This window comes from Planococcus citri, chromosome 1 (genome assembly GCF_950023065.1).
Source record: "Planococcus citri chromosome 1, ihPlaCitr1.1, whole genome shotgun sequence".
NCBI classification, from domain to species: domain Eukaryota; kingdom Metazoa; phylum Arthropoda; class Insecta; order Hemiptera; family Pseudococcidae; genus Planococcus; species Planococcus citri.
The window spans coordinates 45,423,203-45,445,427 of record NC_088677.1 but is presented as its reverse complement, the minus strand read 5'-3'; the positions used below and the strand labels follow the sequence as shown (position 1 = coordinate 45,445,427).

Below are 22,225 nucleotides of genomic sequence, written 5' to 3'. Positions count from 1 at the left end.
GAGTTTATTCGAGGGGTGAACGGTTCATAAAAAAAGATTTGGAAGGAAAATTATTTCTCGATACTTACCTAATTATAATAACGTAGGCTTTACAGCTTCGAAATAATTTTAGAAAATTGCGGTAGAAAAAACTTTTTTTTAGGTATTCAGACATTTGAATAATTTTTATGAAATTAGCCTCTTCGAATAAAAAGAAAATTAAATGATCTCGAGCGGATGATTTTTTAAAGCAAAAGAACAGTGCTTTGGATTAAATGCAAATCGGATTTAAATTAACTCACTGCTCTCTTACCTATATCTTGCTCCCACGCGGGGGAAGAAATGAAAAATTATGCAAATACGGAAAATTTTACATAAAACTTTCATTTTTCACATTTTCCTCGATAATACAGATGCGTATGTGCAAGTAGGCAAGTACACATTAAAAAGGTGTTTGCTTAAACTTTATAATATTGATAAACGTTGCCAAAAATGGCTACTTAACCGTTCGTGATTTATTAATTTATAATCGCGTGGAAAATATTAGCCTTTAAAGTTGTTATTCCTCAAAGGACGAAGGATAATAAAATATGAAAATGGAAAATGACTCGTATACGCCTATTCGTGGCCTTGGTCAATTTAATTGATAAGTCGCTAATAAATTATCGCGATAATGACTTGAAATTCGCTTGTTATCGCGTACGTATTCATAAAACATTGAACCCAAATTTATGCGAAAATTGTTTTTGAAAGAATGACAGTCAGTTGCTCGCCCATAGAAGACCTTGAAACGGGCCGAAGTGAAGATTTTTGTTTGGATTTTTTCCGCCGCGATTGATGCCCGCTATTTGTTTTATATTCGAGGAACGAATTTTCAATTTTTTTTTTTTTTTTTCATCGTGTGTCATTAACGTCTGGTTGTTTTTTTAGGTCGTGAGAGATATGGAAATGTATGCATTGTAAACGTACTGTACCTTTATTTGCATGATGTTAGGATATGTAGATGAAAAATTGGTATAAAAAAAGGGCTCAAATTAATCCGCGGGTATGTCGGTGAAAATTCATTCGGGTTCTCGTGAGGGTACTCGGTTCGAAAGGTGTACAAATTTCCGAGAGATTTCTGTATTTAAACAGATGCCATATTGCGACACGGACAGCTTAAAGACCCGTTACAAAAGCATCATTTTTTTTCTGTTATTATTCATTACGTTGATATAATTTTAAATCTGGGACCGTTCCATATAGTTGTAATTGAATTAGTAATTTTTTTTTCTCGCACTTGTACGATTTCGTGGCGTATTTGAATTTGCATATAATTTCCGAAAGCTTTAGGTATGTACCTGTTGCGCGTCATTCATGGTTTTTTATCTTCTGTGCATACCTGCTCGGTTCGCGCGAATGTTTGTCTATGTGAGCACTATAGAGGCATTGCAGAGTAATGCAAAATGTATATTTCTATTTCTTGGGACGAGAATTCGAGATGTTATTGTTGTGTGCATCATCGGTATAAGGCCTCGTGTGATTCTACAATATTAGTTCGCATTCCTGCTGAGATTGGAATATTCCTGGGTTATTTTATCGCGAGTTTTGTTCCTGGAAAAATGAGTAAATCTGTCGCAGTTATGGAAATAAATTCAACAAAAGGTCTGCGCTGTCTACGAATGTCATGCCGTCTCGTGTGATGGAAATTACGTTCGAGGAAAAATGGTTTTTAAGTCTGCTTTCGCTTTTATAAAACTCAAAATTATGGAATATTGGCCACGCATATTGCATTCATGTATGTATCATTTCCTTACTTACAATTGTTTGCGTTTTCTTCGAAAAATTAAGTAGAACGGAAAGTTTCAAATTTAACGAAGCAATACTTCCGAAAAAATCGTTATAAGGTTGACCCTGAAAAATACGTACAAATAATGGTCACTTGGAAAATTTTAAAAATCTGTCACTTTTTGAAAAAATAACAGAAAACTAAGAAATACCGAGATTTTATGAAGTTTGCGCCAAAGCGAAGGAAGTTTTCGAAAATTACCACGAAGTCCTTTCAATTAAAAAAAAAATCTCCCTACCTATGTAAAAAAATGAGATCTGAAATTCTCTTTTTTTTGAATTTGAAAGCAAATCAACAAACACCTAATTATAAATTGTATGTCACTAGTTCTACAGTTTCAAAAAAATATGTAAAATGACTGGGCTATTGGTGGTGATGAAAAAAGCATTCAGTAAAATTAAGCCTTCTCCATTTCTACGTGAGTATCTCAAAAACAAAACCGTGAAACTTGACATTTTATGACATCTCAGAAATACTCGTAATCATCGAAATTCATCGCTCATGACGATTATTATTTTTTCTACGTATTTTCGGTTTATTTTCATTCTTTATGAGAATGTTGGCTGAAATACTTTAATGCGTGTGTTCTGTTTGAAAAAAAACCTAGCGTCGTTGGCTGTGAAGAAAAATGCCTGTTTACCACGCGGTTGTTTTTAATAAATACCAATATGAGAAAATTAGCTTCGGTTTATTCGTTTATACATATCATACTTTTTCCTTATTTTGTTAGGATTACCCTGCTACCCTTTTCTTTCATATTCTTATGAATAATACAGATGTCGTGTTCGCAATATTGGTGGGTTATAACCATATTATAAGAATACGTAGACAGAAGAAAAATTCAAACTACTATACGAAACAGATATAATGCTCATTACATCACAATCGTCGTTTTTGTTTCGATAAGAAAAACATTTTCGGGAACGCACAGTGGTCCGAAATGAAGAAGTAGCGGCCAAAAATCAAATTTTAAAGCAAAATCCGCAAAATTTCGGATATGGGGGTTTTTTTGGTCGCTGAAGTCGATTTTGGCATTTATTTTACCCCTAACCTCAAAATGAGCCCTCAAAGGGGGGCAGGGGTGGTGCAAAATCGAATTTCAGAGCAAAATTCGTAAAATTTTGGATATGGGGGTTTTTTAGGTCGCTGAAGTCGATTTTGGCATTTATTTTACCCCTAACCTGAAAATGAACCCTCAAAGGTGGGAGGGGGCAGTGCAAAACATGAAATTTCGATTAATTCGAGGTGGGCAATCGAAATAATGTATTTTTTTAGATCGCTATAGGATATGGGGGTTTTTTAGGTCGCTGAAGTCGATTTTGGCATTTATTTTACCCCTAACCTCAAAACGAGCCCTCAAAGGAGGGAGAGGGTGGTCCAAAACATGAAATTTTGAAAAATTCGTGAGGGTATCGAAATATGTTTTTTTTGGGTCACTAAAGTCAATTTTAGTATTTATATTCCTGTAGTAATTTTTTACTTGAAAATGTTTTTAAAAAAATAAGAAAAACAGCATTTATGCAACTTTACATAGCAATTTTTTCAAATGGGGCAAGTTGGGGCAGCCAATTTTTCAGGGATGTTTTTCTTTACATGCCATAGTACCCCAGGGATGTGATATTTCACCTTGAGTCAGCTTGGTTTTTTTTTAAAAAAAACTTTTACCTTGAAAATAGCAAAAAAAATGAGTTTTTTTGTGACGAGCATGCTAGAAACCAAAATATTTTTGAAAAAATGGAATCAACGATTTTTATACTCAAAAATGTCCATATTTTGATATAAACCCATAAAGTTTTGAAAAAAATTAAAATTGGCATGCTTTACAGCATTTTGAAGTTAGCAGTTTTTTTGACTATTTTGAGGTACTTCAATTCATTCATTTCTGTAGGCAAGCAAAATAATGGAAAAGTGTTTGAAATCACAGAAAGGGACGTGGAATATAATGTAGAAAACCGCTACATATTCGTAATCAACTTTTGAGACTTGTTCAATCTGAGGATTTTTTGAATTTTGGCCGCTACTTCTTCATTTCGGACCACTGTGGAACGTTAGTTCGCCTATACAAGTATACATTACATAGACATACTCGTACCCTACATATGTTGTATGTGTTGTGCCTATGGTATAAACGGCAGGCACTCGTATGAAACAATGGTTGTATATTTTGATGTAAACAAGGTATGTGTAGGACTGTAGGTACAGTTTAAATTACAAACGCTGTCATTTTACCCGCAAAACAACGCATACCACAGATAAGCGCCACCCCTTCTCCGTCGTACCTAATTCAAGATACTCGCACACTGTTCGTAGTTCGTACAGGTAAAGCAATGCGAATAGGTCGCTCTTTTGAAAAAGACAACGCAAAAAAATCACTTTGAAATTAGTACCTTGGTTTCGTAGGCGTACGCGCCGCTTTTTCGCGAATAAAATATCCGCGTAAAATTCCACACACCCGCACACAAGCCTGCAAAAGTAGCATTTGATAAGCGATCTATGAGACTTCTGGGAACTGAAAATCGACCACAAAATGTTTTAACGATGTAAAAAGGGTTACATTTGCCCGTTTAGCGATACTACCTTACGGGGACGGGGATGTAGGTAGTTTGCGAAAGTTTATACTGGAACATGTTCTATCTCTATACGTACAAATCGGGAGCGTGAAACTTACACATACTCGTATATTGGCGAGGATTACAAAAATGTTCAAATTGATTTTTTTTCGAATGCTTATGGAATTCAATATCAGTTTCGGTGTGAATTTCACTTTGATTCAGAAATGATCGAGTTCTAGTTTTTAGAAAAATCAAGCTCAAATTCAGTCTCTAGGTACATAATTATGTTTTGAAGAAATGTCGAGATATTACGGCTTTAAGATACCTACATGAGATTCCAAGAGAACTACACTCGAGGCAGAAATAATGAAAGTGAACGAAACTTACAATTAGATGAATTGTTTAGATGAATGGAAAGATACTCGTAATATAATGTATGTACTTGTAAGTCGTACAGTGGTTAGTATATTCGCCAAATTTTGGTTTTCTGCTAATCTGGTATCCAACGCCTGATATTGGTTTTATAAAAAATTGTGGAAGGTCGCAAATTGATATCTACATTGAATAGTAAGAAATGTTCTGCAAATATAGGTCAATTTGGTACCCCCCCCCCCCACCAATCCAAAAAATAAAAGGATGCATACCAATATTTTTCAGAATTTGGAAATGAAACAACTTTTTTTGCCAAAACAATTATAAGAATACCTAGGTTATTATACGATACATACATAAATAAAATACGTACCTCAACCTGCATAGGTTAGGTACTTAGGTCGTCGATACACTTGTCACTAATTCGTCTGCCTTGAATACTTTACAAATCGATGATTCAGTTGAGAACTGATTAGAAATTGTCGATAAATGATTGTAAAGCTATCATTAAACCCTTGATTACTTTACTTGCGTCAGAGCTAAAATCAAAGTTCTTATCCCACCCTGTATGATAAATACATATTTTATCTTGAATCGTACTGCAAATACCGTATAGAGCAGACATATGTAGATGTACTTACATAGGTATGGTACACATTTTAGCACGTATTAGATCGTTTAACCTACGAATTTTTGCAATCGAGCTAACCAATCGCACTACGTACACTATACAGTATCTTGTGTATGTGTGGTAAATAGATAATAATGTTTACACGAATTATTGAATTCGAATATAACAAATCGAAAATCAACCATTCTTCCATATTCTTCACGCTGCAATTTCTAAGATCGCGACAAGTAAATAACATCTCAAGCTCAACTATACTCGTATGTACTTTAGAATCTGTGTAAACGTTCGAAATGTGGTGTACTTGCCTATATGTACTTACAAAAGTACGACTAACTCGATCGTACGTTTGTGTTGCACCGCATCAGCTTCTAAGTTCTAGTCTAGTTCAATTCAATTAAATCAAATCAAAAATACAAATACGTATATTTTCAATGAGCTCCAGCTGTACAAAGAATTTATTCTTTTGGCTCGTATCCCACGATAGAAAATAAAAAAATACTATCGCCGTGGCCAGAGGAATATCTTTTTCTACAGTTTGCCATACGATACCATACGATAAGAGCAGTGCATAAATTGGTATTTTGGCGCCCGGTATAACCATGGTTTGTATAGGTAATCGCCATTCAAATCCTTTGGTTTGGTTTTGAACATGAAACGTAACAAATGGGTAGAATTTTTTTTACTCCTTCGAGAAATTTTTCTTATCGGTAATCCAGAAATTTCGAAATACACGAGCGTTTAAACGCATATCCGCGTTGTCAACTGTACAAAAATTTCAAGCCAGCGGTATTCGTTTATAATAATAACGCGTTTTATGAATCAGCCCGCGGGATGATCGCCAAACTCGCCAAATACTTGTTGTAATTTGGCCTACATATACTTCCAAGCGAGCGAAAATATATTATCCGATCAATTCGCGCTCGTTGTATTTTACTTCCATGCGTTTTAATTCTTTTTAGCGAATTTCGAGAGACATCTCTACATCCACGCGTATGCTATGCACTTCACTGACACAATAATTATTGCAAAATATGAAATAATCTCGCTAGATTAATTTAGTTTTGCCACCTCTGCGTCGAATTAATCGTAGAAATTGAATTTAAAACGACGAAATGAAATCACATCAAAATACCCGTAATTTCTGCTATAGCATTTACATTTTAATTATACTTTTTGCCTCGTGTATACCTACTCGTCGCTGTCTCGGAGTTTTATGTTAAAATCCGATTAAAAGAAACTACACTTTTTGCTCATCCCTTTGCAATCGATTAACGTACGGGTACCTACACTTTTTACGCGAAAAACCATCGCTGCTAAATCCGAAATATCTAAAATTCTAACGCGCCAAACCTTAAACACCCCTTCCCCTTGGATTGGAAATATGATTTTGTTTGCGGATTTAGCTCGCAAAGGTACACCGCGCCGCGCCGTCTCCCGCGTCTTTTAATCTTCGTCGACGATTTCGTATTATATAATCTATTTACCAGTAGCTGTCTAGCGTCCGGACGCATAGGTTATAATTAAAATACCACCCGTAATCCGACATTTGTCTCCGAATTTCAGGCTCGATCAGGCGCGAATTATTCAAGATTTACGAGTATACCGAGCGTATTTTATAAATACGATTAATATCGGGTAATTCTACGAATTTCAAAAATAGCCATTCGTAATTCTATGCGGATCCGAAACCATCGACATCTAACGTACAACAAAACGATCCCGTCTGGTTATTACGATATTCGTGTGTCGTAAATCGTATTAATTTCTCTTCGATGACCCTATCAACGTGTACTGTGCTTTTCAGATATTCATATTACCATGACGTACCTACTCAGTGTATCTACATAGTATACTGAGTGTTTTGGGGTACAAGTGAGAAATTCGCCCACAGTACCTAAATACCTATGCAACTGATGCGGGGTCTATATAGAGTAGACAGACGTGTTTACTTAACTTTTAAACCACAGGGGCAGCAGTGAATTCAAAACTTCGTTCTTTTCAACTTCGCAAATTCTAACCTTCTATCTTATTCAGATTGAAAGTGATGAATTTACTCAAAATTGAAGTTTGCAAACATTTGAAAATTCATGAATTTTGATCTGAATTAGATAATATGTAGAAGGTTGGATTTGCGACATTGAAAAGAGAAAAGTTTTTTCTTACAGAACATCTGAAATAATGATAGTCCTGAGGAAAAGTTTTTGAAATGAATGACAAAAATTACAAACACCATTGGACACGAAAACTTGAAATGGTCCTCAAAGAACCGGTGCAAAATTGAAACTTTTCAAAAATTTAAATAATTATGGATATCAAAATCTTGAGTTTTTAAAAATACAGAATTTATTTTTAAGGACCATTTTGACCTCAGTCAAACTCCAAAATGAGCGCCAAAGGGGAAGTACAAAACCAAAAATTTTCAAAAAATGCAGTCATTGCTGACAGGTTTATGAGATGTTTAAGTATTTCTATCATTTAGTAATTTCACAAATTTCAAGACATTAGCGCTATCATCAGTAATTTACTCACAAAACTCAATCCTTGAGAGATCATAGAATGGTGTCGAATCTTTGATACTACATATAAGTAAGCAGTAGGGTGGGTTGTCTTTGATTTTTTTTTAGGAAAATTACGGAGAGAATTCGATAAAGAATTGCAGGATGACTTATTCGAAAGACTGCTGGAAAAATTTTGGATCCTTGATTTGAACCATCACTTTTCCACCTGAGTGATGATTCAAGCCAGCGTCCAAAATTTTCCGTCTTTGAGGTCCCCCTACAACGTATTATCGAATTCCCCTCCAATTTTTTTTCAAAAAAAAATCAAAGACGAGCCACCCTATACTAAACAACTACCTTCCGTACCTACTACCTATACACATTTCGAGGCAGATCAATTTTAATTCTTGGAATGAATTTATATGCCAACATTAAGAAGCCCAAAGAACTGCAGACTTTTAAAACGTTCGTTCGTAATCGGCTGTGCGGATCTTCTTAAGATGCGGGCAAAGCTCTGATTCTGAACTGCTTAACTCAAATTTGGATGAAAAGCCCAACTGTAGTAAGTAATTAAGGGCAATACATATACTACGTATACTGCTATGAAAATCTTTGGTGCCCGTTTTGATTACAAGTTGGGATGAGAAATGGAATTGCTGAATTTCACTCGTGTATTTTAAGTGGCCAAAAGAAATCCCTCGATTTACAAACTATTATGATGGTCAATGAGTAGTGCACGTTAAGATGAACAAAAAAGTGCATGCATGGATTTTTCAACTTGAACTGAAAAAGAAATAAGATTATAGCGGTTTTATCTTCAAGTTGGTTAAATTGGTAAATTTGTATGAAAATTGACCATAAAAACCGTTCATACAGTTTTTGTAATTTCATTTTATCAAAAAAAAAAAAAAAAATTGAATGATGCTGAATAGATATTTATTTCATCAAAAGTTAGGGCCTTCCGTGTTCAAGTTAAGCAATGCGTGTTTATAAACCTTTTTGTTAGTCCAACGTATTGGACGTAATTAAAAATCCATCATTATTTACTATTACTCGTTATTTTTAACGTTGATGAAAAAAAAACAATGTATTGAAAATAGGCAATGAAAGACTTGAACAAAGTTATTAAAAACTATCAATCCCTTTGATTCTTTAGAACAATGTAACGTAACTCAAGGTGAACAAAACAACGACTTTTTCTAGCCATTTTACCAGTAATGTGAAAAAAGCTAGGTAGTTTTTAAATTGACGTTGCTTTGCGGTGTCAAAATATTGAACTATAATTTATGAAATTTTGAGGAGCGGGGGGCACACAGTATGTCTAAAAAATGATATTCATGCAAGTCCTATTGGAAAAAATCAAAAGAATTTTTCTTGTGCATTTCTAGATTTTTCTGGGCGTTTAAGGGTTAAAAAATATTCAAAATTGTTAACCCTTTGACTGCTACGCCCGACTGTATATAAATAGAATACGTATGTACTTACGTTACACGGAGTCGTACATTTGATGGATATAGAAGATTTGAAGTTGAGTAATGGTCTTTTCACTTATATTAGAATTTTATGAGATACGAAGTGAAAATTTTTCATTGTGAAAACAACCCGTTTGTTTAGAAAGGATTTCAGCGTATTTTTTACGTCCTTGTATTTGTACACTTTACGTACATCTATGTATTCGTCGAATTTATTCCATCAAAGTTTTAATCAATTGTTGATTTTTTTAGTGACTGGTTTCTCTTTTTTTTTGTCGAAAGGGTTATCGAAATACTCTTAGCTTGCTATTTTCGATGGTTAAATATCATGTTTACGTGCTCGCCAAGTAAAAATAATACGAGGGCTGGTTCTTGCAGAAATATAACTCGACCTTTTTCAAATAAAAACACTCGATTCTAATGTTAATCGAGCCGTTGACTTTTTTGTAGCACACAATTGAATATTTCGAGTAGCTCGAAGAGTAGTTGATTACCTACTATTTACCTATATACGTATATATTTATTTTTGTTTTTTCAAACCAGTATTTTAATTTGCGAATAAATGAATTGTTTAAACCTATACGTATGTATGAATAATAATAGATAAACACATGCACATGTATAACTTTAATTTGAAAAAGATCTGATTGCGTAAGAATGATTTTCAAACAAAATGAACTAGGTAATCGGTATACCTGTTATGTATTTTGAGCTGAAAATAATTAGTACTACCTTCTGAATACTGCGCGAAGGGTATTGTTTTTTAAACCAAATGCTCTAATTGGTAACCTACGAGTAGAAAAATAAGAAAAAAGGCCGTTGTTTCTGATGATTTTTAAATGTGCGAAAGTCAATTTAGCTGAAAAAAATCAGTCATCAAAATTGACTTGAAAATTCTGGTAGGTATTTTATTTTCATGTGCGTACTGCGTAACCAATGGAAACTCTAACTGTTATCGCAGTCAAAGCTGATAGTAAAAACAAATGAAAATTTTAAGTCATCGGTGATTTTAGGAAAAATCATTTTAAATCAAATGTTGAAAAAGATACCAACTGTCGAAGAAATAATAAAATCTGTACCATACCGATTTTTTGAAAAATCTGAAAGGACAAACAATAATTAAAATCTTTCAAAGTTAAACCATAAAAAAAGCCGATTTATGATTTTTTTTGTAAAATATTTTTTCCCCTGTACCTATTAGTAATTTGTTTTGTTCCGCCATAGCTTTTTGCGCGATTACTTGGTTCTTTTATCGGCAACTGGTGAATTAGAAAAATAAATAGATAAAACCTATATGAGAATTGAGATAAAATTTTTCCACACAAAGTATGAAAACAATATTCATCGAAATAAATTGGCAACTGTGTATAGAAATTTCCTACATCGATACAAATTTTACGCAGGTATACGTATTACGTATATTGACGAATATCAAGAAAGTTGCGAATTGGAATTGGTAAAAAATTGAAAATGGGATAGCGGGGATAGGAGAGAGAACCTTTGTAATAAGAACAAGTTTCCATCATATTTACCGACTCGTATTCGTACGATGATCTATTTGACAATCGATATACATTCATAAAACTTTTTGAAATCCATGTTTCATGGTTCCTCCGGGGAACAACATCAGTGTTGGAAAAGTTCATGAAAATGAGATTCGCGAAATATTACGAAAATCGTCTAACTTTGGTTGGAAAAACGCGCGTGAAAATCCTACTTTCGCTGTGAAAATTGCTAAATTTTCAGATGAAACAAAAACGTTCGTACTTTATTCATTTTTAATTAGCTTATTCTTCTGTATTACACGTAGGAGGTTTTTCCAGCAACTGCTTTCATTTCAATAAGATTTGCCTCGATGCCTAATGCCTATTGCATATGCCTACATTTCTACACGCAAAACTCATAGTCGAGTATTATTTGAGTATTTTTGTGCTCTTTTGTTAGCAGAATGTCATGAAAGTTCAGACCTCAGACTGTTGTTTAATTATTTGCGATGACGTGGGTTGAGACTAAAACTTGAGAGTACCTACGTAAATTTATTAATTTTTCTTCCGGTTAAATTTTCATTTCATTGGTGCTTATAATTTTTATTACATGGCAAAAGACGTGCATACGAAAAATGTACGTTCATTCGAAACGACTATTGAAATAAATGAATACGAGTTGAAAATTTGACGACCTTTCGTATGTGTCGCCATTGTCGCATCGTGGTTAAAATGTTGTGAACGTAGGCTTTGGTTGGTTGTACAGTTGTACACAGTAGATTGCATCTTTTATAATTATTATGAAATAGAGTACATTGGTATTTATGTACATTAATATTTTGGTATGTGTTCGTGTGGCGGCCGGTTGCGAGGCAAGACAAGAAGTTGATTAATTGTTCGATTTTTGAGAACATTTTGTTCTTTTTTTTTACGATGTTGTTTGCGTATCGTACTATAATTGCGTTAATATATAAATGAACGCTGAACAGTACTCAGTATAAATATAACGATGTTGATGTTTTGGCGTATAGTAACATGTAAATGCGCGAATATGTGGAAATTTCATATACGATGAGATGTTTTATTGATGTATTGTACTTACGTGTGCGTTTGTTTTTTTTTCTTCTTATATGCTGTAAAAATGGTGAACGGGGTTTCTCCTCGCGAACATGATAGAAGCGTGGATAGACTCGTCGATATAAATTCAAATGGAATGGTGGCTGTTTAAGTAAATATGTATAATACGACGATGTGCGGGCGATGCTGTGTGCACCGTGTTGTCGTCATTAATAATTCAAGAGGAAGTTTTCGCCGTTGTAATTACTTGTTGCTTTTGTGAACGTGATCGATAGTTGTTTTCAACTTATAATATGTATGTATGTGAGAGAAGATAGATTCTCGGATTTGGTTTACTTTTAATGGTAATTCCATCGATCGAAATACTCGTATCTAGTTCTCTTTGTCACATCGATAAAGTATTGATTCAACGTTTGCTGGATTGTTATTCGGACTTTTTTTCAGCATCTAACGTATGAAAAACTAAAGAAAAGTGAAAAACAGCACGTTGTGTATAATACGAGATGACCCATGAAATGATTGCTATGCTTCGGATTTATGTACATAATAATACGATCACCCATAAAGTGTCCGAAATGAGCTCGACTGAACGTGCAGAAAAGTTTGAAGCTCCAAGATTTGTGGTTTCAAAATAGGTATTGAAAAAATGAGTAATTTTCTTGTAGTTTTTCCTTCTTTTTCACTTTTTAAAAATCATATATTTGGATTAAAAATGCATGAAAATTACCATCCAGCTTTCAGGCAAGCGAAAAAGGTCGAAAAAAATCAAAAAATTACATCTTCGAAAATTCGTGTTGAAATTCATCCTTGAAATGCTCGTTTCCTAAAAGATTTCCTCCAATTTCCAATCAAAAAATTTCTGAAAAACTTAACAAGAAAACCTGTGGGTGACTCAGTCATTGTTTCGCTCATTTCTTGTTCTAAAGCGTGGTAATCCGTGGAGAAGCTTGCAGAAAAATTTCAGCCATTTCATCCGATCTGGTAACGCTGAATTTTCAAAAATTGCACGAGTAGATAAATTTACTTGGAAGTGAGGTATCGCAGCGGACATTGAAAAATTTGAACCATTGAAAGCTGAATCGAAAAAGCATTCAAAAATACGAGTATAGATACTACATATATTACCACATTACCAGAAAAAATTTCAGGTGCTGAAGTGCATTTTTCGATTTTTAGCGAATTTTTGAAATCTTTCAAATAAAATTTTTACCTATTAAAACGACTTTCAATCGTTTCAGCATGTCGAAGGTATATGTCTGCTGCCGACTAATAATTTCTCAAAACGATTCGAAACCGTTTCTAATCGATTTGAAGAGTTGAAAATAGCGTACCTGTACCTGTCTGTATGTTAAATTTCATTTTTTTACGTCAGTCAATATGGTAAAATATTGATTTTTTCACAATTTGCGCGTGAATTTCATTTTAAGAAATTCGATAAAAATCGAAAAATGCACTTGAGCAATTTAAATTTTGACTGGTGATGTATTTTTGCGTGCCCTGTTGATTTAGTTCTGTTCGGTTCAAAAATGCTTTTGCTGGTGAGGATATATGTAGGTATCTACCTCTCTTGTTAAAAGCTCTCTCACTCAAAAAAAAAATCAGCTGCTTCATAAAAAATGACGATTCTACGCTAATCTGAATTTTACAAAATTTTCAAAAATTGCATAAACGGATGAAAAAGTTGACTGATTATATGTATAGTTAAAGCGTCATCTCTAGTTACAATAATTTTACTGTTTCGAGGGCGAATTTTGGTACCGGTTAGAAAAATATGTACATATTTTTAGGGGCCCAGAAAGTTTTCAAGAAACTTTTAAATCTCGATAACTGTTGCTGGGCAACTGTTGTTCTGGAAATCTATTTTTGTCATAAGTTTAATTACCATCGATGCCCATCGCGTTTTACTTTCGGCATGAAGGAAAAAGGCTGTAGTTTTGGGCAAAAATATAGTCCCTAAAAATGTATGTTTTATTACTCACGCTCGTGTTAAAAGTTGTTGTCAAAACTCGATGGATGGTGGTGAATATGATGAAAGTAAAAGATTTCCATAAGTTCAACTGTTCATTCGCACTTATCGAGATTCGATAACTTTTTTTTTCTTGAAAATTGGAATTACTAGAAATTTTTCTCTCTCATGTCGGAAGTGAGCCTCACAGTATAGGATATATTTTATATGCACTTTCGAATTGGCGAGTAAACTTACACTTACTTACGCTTATCATTCGGAAAATTGAAGATAAACGTGCTTTTGGTTATTCAAACACGATATACTGCACTTGACCGTGTTTATTTGACTTATTTATGAGTTTATGGATGCCAGAGTGTGATAAAAATTCGCGAATAATCCTCGTAAACTATGTATAATGTGCGTGTAAAAAGCAGTGTCAAGGAAGGAAACGACAAATACTAGGGTTTTTTTGGCGAATAAGATTGATATTTATCATGTCGTCGAGCTAATTAATTAGAAGAAAAAAATTAACGTGCGAAAAAGTATAAACAAACTGGCAAATTTTTAATATCTTTCCTCGGTGATGGTTGCCAAATGGAAAGAAACTGTTGTGTTGTGGGCCTGTTTAAACTTTGGAGATAATCATAATCAACTAGTCTTGTTTGCTGGTTTACCTCTCTCTTCGTGTTGTATTGTATCGTGATTCAATGAAGAAAAAATCTAAATCGTTGAAATTTTTATTCGTTTGTTTATTTTTGAATACTACATACATGGTTGTACTATGTGAAACGGAAGGGGTAACTCTACTTCACTTTTTCTTCCATGTTAGCTAAATTTAAGTATGTATGTACCTACTTTCAAATTGCAAAAATTGAACTCTACTCTGGAAATTTTCGAATGTATAACGGTCTTTTTTTAAGGAATAAAATTGAATGAAATCACCGATACATGTGAAGTATAAAATTGGGAAACTTCAACATTTATATGGGAAATCGAGGTTATTTTACCGGAAATCTCAATTGAGCCTGATTACAGAAAAGATGAGAAAATTGAATAACATAGATAGAAGCGAAATTTATTTTTTGTATCCATTTTCGTCAGTCTGATGACGCCCCGTTGATAATTTTTCAACCGCACAGCAACCATTCCTTATAAAATGATTTCTTTTTAACCCAAAAATTAGAATTGAATTGAATCTAATATGCTATTTTGGGAGAATTTTTGAAAAGTAAAAAATATAGTTTAATCATCGCCCTGGTAGGTATTATAATATCTCCAATTCTCCAAGTTGAAATGAAAACGTATCTTATACAATGGATCAACAAAAAATCACATCTCTTAGGGTGTGCCTTTGAGCTATACATACTCGTAAGTTAGTGTACCAACGTCGCGACAATATTTCTTTTATGCTATTCTGCGCTGATATGTAAAGTCTCCTTCAGAATCTTTCGCAAAAAAAAAGAAGTTGAAAGCCATTTTTTTCTGAAACTGTTGGAAAAAAATGTGAAAAGTGGGCCAATTTGTTTTTCATTTAAACACGATGAGTTGAAAAAGACGATGAAAAATGATTTATTTTTTATTCAGACAATTTACGTAGGTATCTTTCTATTGAATTTTTTTTAGTCAAACTCGACGTTCAAATCATTAATGAACCTTTGTAAGTAGAAGAAAAATTTGAAAAATTGTCCTTACTCATTTCGTAGGGTCTATTCAGAGTGTCCGAAAAATCACAGGATTACGTCCAAGTTACAAAACATCGAGTTGTTGTTGAAAGTTGAACTAAAAAGCTGTTTTATTGAGTTTGGCATTGAAAAATTAAATTCTCGAGTACGAAGAATACCTACATTCAAATAGCAGATAATTATAATACATATGTACATATATGGGAAAAAAGCGATACATTTATTTTTTAAATGATGGAAAATTCAGGGAATGGAATACGTTATTAGAATAATTTATGGCATATATGTATCTTCTGTAGTTCTGTTACGTATTTTCGTCTTTTTTTCGTAAATAAAATGAATACTTATACCCTTCCCCACCAACCCGTTTCCAAAACAGGATGTGAATTTTAGAAACGAAAATCAAATGTATAGATCTGTGATCCGATTATAATTTCCATGCGGTTGAAAATAATACGCCTTCGTGGAAATGACGAGTAAAAAGCATCTACGCAGAGTTGATTTTCGCACTTCGCACGCTTTTATGTGTAAAAACGTGTAAAAGGCGGATAGGTAGAGGTACATCTTGATAATGGTGGTTCGCGTTGCGTTGCGAAAAATGTAATTTTTTTTACGTTAAAAACTCCACCGTGTATTGAAGAGTACTTATTCGGTCATAAAATTGTAAGTCATCAACCCCTATAAAAAGATATGCTACATTATGTACTCGTATTGTAGCCAATATACGAGTAACTAAGTATAAAAGAAGAGTTACGGAGTATATTAACAGTTATCTTTATAAAAAAGCAATAATAACACTGTTGAAAGAAGAACTTGGAAAATGGACGAAAATGTTATTCGAGAATTTTTAAATTGATCACGCCGAAAAGAAATTTTCTATCGAAGTATTGGTCGCGAGGTCAAACGTTATATTATTCATTTGTAAAATCGTGTTACGAAAATAAAGGCTGATACTCGAGAGTATATTGGAATTTTCATTAAGAAAATGCGACTCTATATACCGAGAAATTATTTTCGTTTGAAATTTTTTTCTTCTTTCGTAAATTTAGCTACGTAGGCAGACGATGTAATATTTTTAAAATAAATTCCTCTCTTTTATTCGGCATAATACTTCAAGGGATTACTAATAACGTTTTTATTTATACAGAATTTCTCTCCTGTAAGTTACAAGGGTTGTTGTGAGACATTTTTCTTTTTTTCTTTTTCTGATCCTTTTGTTGTTGTTGTTTCGCTTAATATTGCATGAAACAAAGGGACCGATCCGAAGTTAATAAGAAAGTATTTTGATATCTATTCGTTAAAAGGTTTTCGTAAATGTATCCTTGTCACGAGTATTCATGGAAGTAATTGAACATGTGTTTTTCATAACGCGAAATTTTCTCATTCAACGTGCCTACCTGAAAGAGCGATGGGTAAGAAAGTTTTAAAAGTTCATAGTTTATGTCTAATCGATGAGTATATACGATGGAAAATGAAGCTACATGTAGTAAGCTTGAATTATAAATGCCTGGCGAATAAGGTTTTGAAATTATTCACTCGTGTCAATAAATTCTTCCCATTATTTGTTCCCAAACTTTATAGGCTGCGGACTGGGTGTTTTTATGGTCCGGACTACCTAACGTATGTACGTACGTTATAGGTACATACATACCTACTCGTATATGAATTTAATGTTTCGTTATGTTTAAACTCGTGTGATTTGTTAATTTTTCGAACAGGTATTTATAGCGTATTGATCATTTGAATGCGAAATGTAAACACGATATTTCTTCGGGAGTTATTTTACGCGCTATTAAATTTCTGCCTCGAGTTTTCACCTTCTCAACTTATGTGATCTGAATTTGCACTCTAATTGATAGTCAATTTTACAACTTATGGAAAGTTGATTGCGTGTAGCTCACGTCAGGTTGAAATGTTTTCAAATCATTTTGTCATGTAAGGATGGAACGACTCGTGTTTCTTTGAGGTTTGCAAATTTAGACGCGTTTAGAGTGCGGTTTTCAGTTGCAGATTTGAGCGAAAAAGAGGATAGCTGAAGGGCTCGCCGCAAATGGCAAAAGCTCGAGACTTACAAAATCACATACGTATGTTTTCACTTTTCAGTATGCAGAGTGAGTCTCTGAGCCCTCTATTGTATCAGTGACATTTTGAAAAGTCGAGCCAAAATGAAGCAGCTAGTATTAAAATTGTCATTTTCTAAAGACAAATAATTTCAAAAATTCGAATTAAAAAAAGCATAAATATAAAAATAAGAAGTGGTGTTAGGGCTTATCTTGTTGAAGTTTGTAAAAAATACGAAGAAAAAATCACACAAAACCACGTAGGTATTTGACAAAGTAGGGTAGCGGTAGATATATAGGATGCTCCGGCCGCCTTTTCTCATATTCTGCAATTTCTCTCAAACTGAAAGACCTTACGTTCACACGAGTTACCAAGATGCTTTTCTTGACGGTTTCTGATGAGCGTAATTTTTTCCAAGATGGCTGCATAAAGATTTTAAATTAATGTGTTCCTCTCGAAGGTGTATGATTGCGTTTCATTGGTTTCTGATCATAATTATTTTTCTCTTTGGGAAAATTGATTAATTTCCATTACTATTGTAAACTTTTTTGAAAAAATTGAAATTTTCGAAAAAAATCCTACGAAGAAAAATAGTTATTCTCATTTTCTCCCCGTGCTCAAAGAAGTAAATTCCTGATAAGCGACAACTTTTTCAAGCAAAGTTCGGTTTTTTCCGTATCGTTCAACTAAAAAAAAAAATCGCGTTCGTAGTAAGTGCACTTGTAGTTAATATGAGTATGCACGAAATACGTATTTAATCATAGTATCGTTCGGATGCTCGGTAGAGATGCAGAGGCGAAGGTAATAAATACCTACCAAACACCGACCTTTACAACCGTTGAATTCAAAGCTAAAAACACGATCGAGTGATATCTACTGTGTACAGTGTACACCGTATAGTACAAGTTTTGTTCGTTTCTGGAAAAGTACTTTTTTTAAAAAAAAAAGTATTTAAAAAAGTTATAAAACTTGCTCGTTCGAGTGAACGAAGATGCCAGCTTGCTTATTAAGTACCTATGGTACCTATCGGTATCCTTCTAAATTACCGGGTATAAAATTTTCAAAATAGAGTATAACTTTGAGTAACAGGTTTTTCTTTTTTACAGTACAGTATTCTCGTAATTTTTTCTCAGCTGAACGGATAAGTACGAGTATTTATGCTTCCAAACTTGTGTTCATTACTGCGAAGTATCGTAGGTTTGCTATTTTGCAGAAGTTTCATTTTTTGCAAAAAAAAAAAAAAGAAGGTTTTAATTATGCAATTTATTTATGTAGGCATATGATATGTACAATGTATCAGCGAAAAATTGAGAGAATATTACTGTACTAGATTTCATAGCCATAACATTTGAAATATTTATGTAGAAAGCCACAATTTTTCAGGAGGATGTGTTTCAGTTGCTTGAAAATCATTCCTGTCATTTCGCCTGGAGCGAATTTTGTGTTGAAAAGTGTCTTAAATTTTATCACTTTGGTCGTATAAATTATTTTTTGACGAGCAACAGGTGAGAGGACAGGAAATTTTGATACTCTTCAGTATTCGGCTAAGATAAACACTCTTTATTCTGGGAACTGCTTTCTTCTTTTCGTCACTTTTTGTTAAGAAAAATTACTGCATCAGAGAAAGGTTCACGAAATGTTGGTGTATTTCTAATTGCTATGAGATGAAGTTCTGTGTTATGTACAGATGTTTGGAAGAAATTATTTTCAACAGTTAATACGTTTTACGCGGATTTTACTTCCTTCAAAAGGTTAAAAAGTGCTCATACCCTATTACTGTGTAGTGTGTAGTGCGTATTTTAAATTGTTTATCATTTTAAAGAAAATTTTACAGCGTTTTTGTTTATAAATCGATGTGTTCTTTTATGTTTTCAGAAATTAGAATTGAAAATTGAACGCAATAAATTATTTTCGCTCAAAGGAATAACGTTAAATGCAACGATATGTGAGACGTTAGAAGATATTTTAAAACATATACAGTTTCAGCAGATTAATTTAGAATCGACAGCTTTGGATGAAGAAGTAAGTAAAACAGAATACAATGATTAAGCCAATTTATATAGAACGCAAATTCTAAGAATATTAGTTGGAAATGATATTTATCTGAATGGCTTTTATTGATAATTGAAATCAGAGACTGCATTGTACTCGAATGAATGACACTTTAGATAAAGAATATACCCAAAATGATTTTGCTGAAGATGGAATGGATTTCGCAAAATTTATTTGTACTGCGAAATGTTTTCAAAACTTGGATCGTTCATTTTTTGATATTGGAGACGTGCACGTAAAGAAGATAAGATACGATAATTTCGCAGGTGTTGAGAGTGAATGTGTTCTAAATTCTATTCCATAAAAAAAAAAAATCAAAATTCGATTAAATTTAGGTGAAAAGCTGAAGTTGAGTTCACACTTGATTTTCATCCTACCAGTTGAGTCGTTATGATTCTGGGAGCCTATAGCGCATTTATAGACCGTAGATTTCCCAATTTTGGAAGAATTGGTATAAAAAAGGCTAAAATGAAATTCGGCACTTTTTAAACTCAGATTTGCCATCTTTGTGATCTATCCGATCGATTTTATACACAAGTATCAAACAAATTTTTGCCAGTTCAAATTCACAATTGTCTTCGGCAATTGTGTATTTTTGATAAAAGTCCTGAATTCTTCGTTCGTGAACGAATTAATTTTGAACAGCTGAATTGGCTTTATTTCCTATTTCAGACCTTCTAAACCGAATAGTGGTTTTTTTCAAGTCATTCTGGAGCATCTCGGGTTTTGGAAATATTGGCATAAAAATGACAGCTGAAGTCAAATTCAGCGCGTATTTTGTGACTGTATTTCTTTGTTTTTGTGAGAAATGGGCCGAATTTGAGTTTCTTTTAATTCATTATAAATTTAGAAATTAAATTCAATGCCCAAAATTTAGTCTACCGGTATATTTTCAAATGCTCTTTCGAATTTTCTTTGTCTGCTGTCAACACTTTTTCGCCTGTTGCGGAATACCTCCCGTGTGAGAAAATTATTCTTCAAAAATCTTTTTTTTCAAGCACCCGAAACCATTCAAATACCCACAAAATGAAATTTATTCAGTCGTATACCTACGTAGTGCTTTTGAAGAAGAAAAAAAAGAAACCCATTGGTTTGAAGCATCAAACTCGGCAACAAATTTCGAGTTTGCTAATCAAATTTCTTGTAGTCGTCGACAAATCTTGAGTAATTCGTATAATTCTGATAATTTGATTCCACTTTTCAGTTTTCAATTTCTTCATAATGTACTCGTAATTTTTTTGTTCAATGTTTTACCAAAGTCGAGGGAAAACTTGGGATTATTCATTTACAGCGATAATTATATCTAGTTGTTGGAATATTACCTTTGGTTTGGTCGTATTCGATATTTCTAACAAATCGGAATCGGAACTGGAAACCCCTTCAAGCAAAATCGAAATCTCATTGGCTTTTCAATAAAGAAAGAAAATTAATCGGAAAATTATCTGTTGACGATATTGATTTCATACCATTGTTAAATGACCTTTTTTCGTCGCTTTTACCAGCGTTACGTATAACTTGGTTTATAAATCGAGTAGGTACTTTATAAAGAAAAGCAGGCAAGGAATGAAAAAAAAAGTGGTACAGAAAATAGAAACGAAGAAAGTCGATAAATTTGGCGCGTGAAGAGTTTTAGTGATGTGATTATATAACGACCTGTCAAACGAGGATGGTTCCTTTTTTTCACTGGTAAAATCTAATACCTAACCTATCTAAAATTGAGATTATTTTTTTGTCCGTTTTGACAAAAAAGATTTGATTTTGATAAGCTGGTTGAAAATTTGTAATCTGACTTTGTAAAAAAGAAGGAAAATTTTTACGCGACGAGGAAAAAATTGGAAAAGCGTAGCGCCATTCCCATTTACCTATACTGTTAGCCCGACCCAAGTTATATACCTACGTGGTACCTGTTCCTCGTTCGAAAGGATATCCGAGCTAACTTAGTTTTTAATTAAAGATTAACGTTTTTATTCGCCGTTGTGTGTATATTAATAGATTGAAAAAATTTCGTTTAGAGATCGTGACCGAGCCTGCCGTCAGGGTGTTCAGAAATTTCGATTAAAGTGTGTTTCACTTTTATACCCGTGTGGGTTCCCGTGGATAAAAATGGCCACCGTTCTCTAGGTAGTTAGGTTGAGGAAAAAAAGGGAAAAAGAATTAAATCGCTTTTTAACTAATTGTAACAATTTAATAAATTTTTACGACCGTTTAATTACAAGCTGTTTTGTTGGGTACATTTTGTATGCTCGGGGTACTTTCATTGATCATTGCTATATTGTACGTAGGTACCTATATATTCGAGCTAATATGGATACGGGTCTTCATTACCGTTTACAGGTCTGCTTTTGAGTATACAATATACATTGTTAATTTTTATATGAGGATTTTTCATGCTGAAAGATAAATCGAAAGAAGCTTTGTAGAGAAAAAATAAATTTTTGATGTATAGTGTATAGAGGATTATTCATTTAAGTAGTTTGGTGAGGCAATGGCACGCGATAACGGAAGGAAACTTATATACACAAGTTGTCCTTGCTTAGCTCGTGAAAGTACGAGCTAAATAATGTTGCTATGTTTCTGAGAGTTTTGAT

At 33.5% G+C, this 22,225-nt stretch overlaps 1 protein-coding gene across 3 annotated transcripts in view; it reads left to right on the top strand.

Moving 5' to 3' along the window:
* The window catches only part of LOC135832260 (protein phosphatase 1 regulatory subunit 37), a 122,816-nt gene that overhangs the window by 74,837 nt on the left and 25,754 nt on the right, over positions 1-22,225 (top strand). For all 3 annotated transcript variants that reach the window (XM_065345401.1, XM_065345400.1, XM_065345398.1), the window contains one exon: positions 19,461-19,607. In XM_065345401.1, the coding sequence (XP_065201473.1) occupies positions 19,461-19,607 (147 nt within the window). The remainder of the gene's footprint in view (positions 1-19,460; positions 19,608-22,225) is intronic.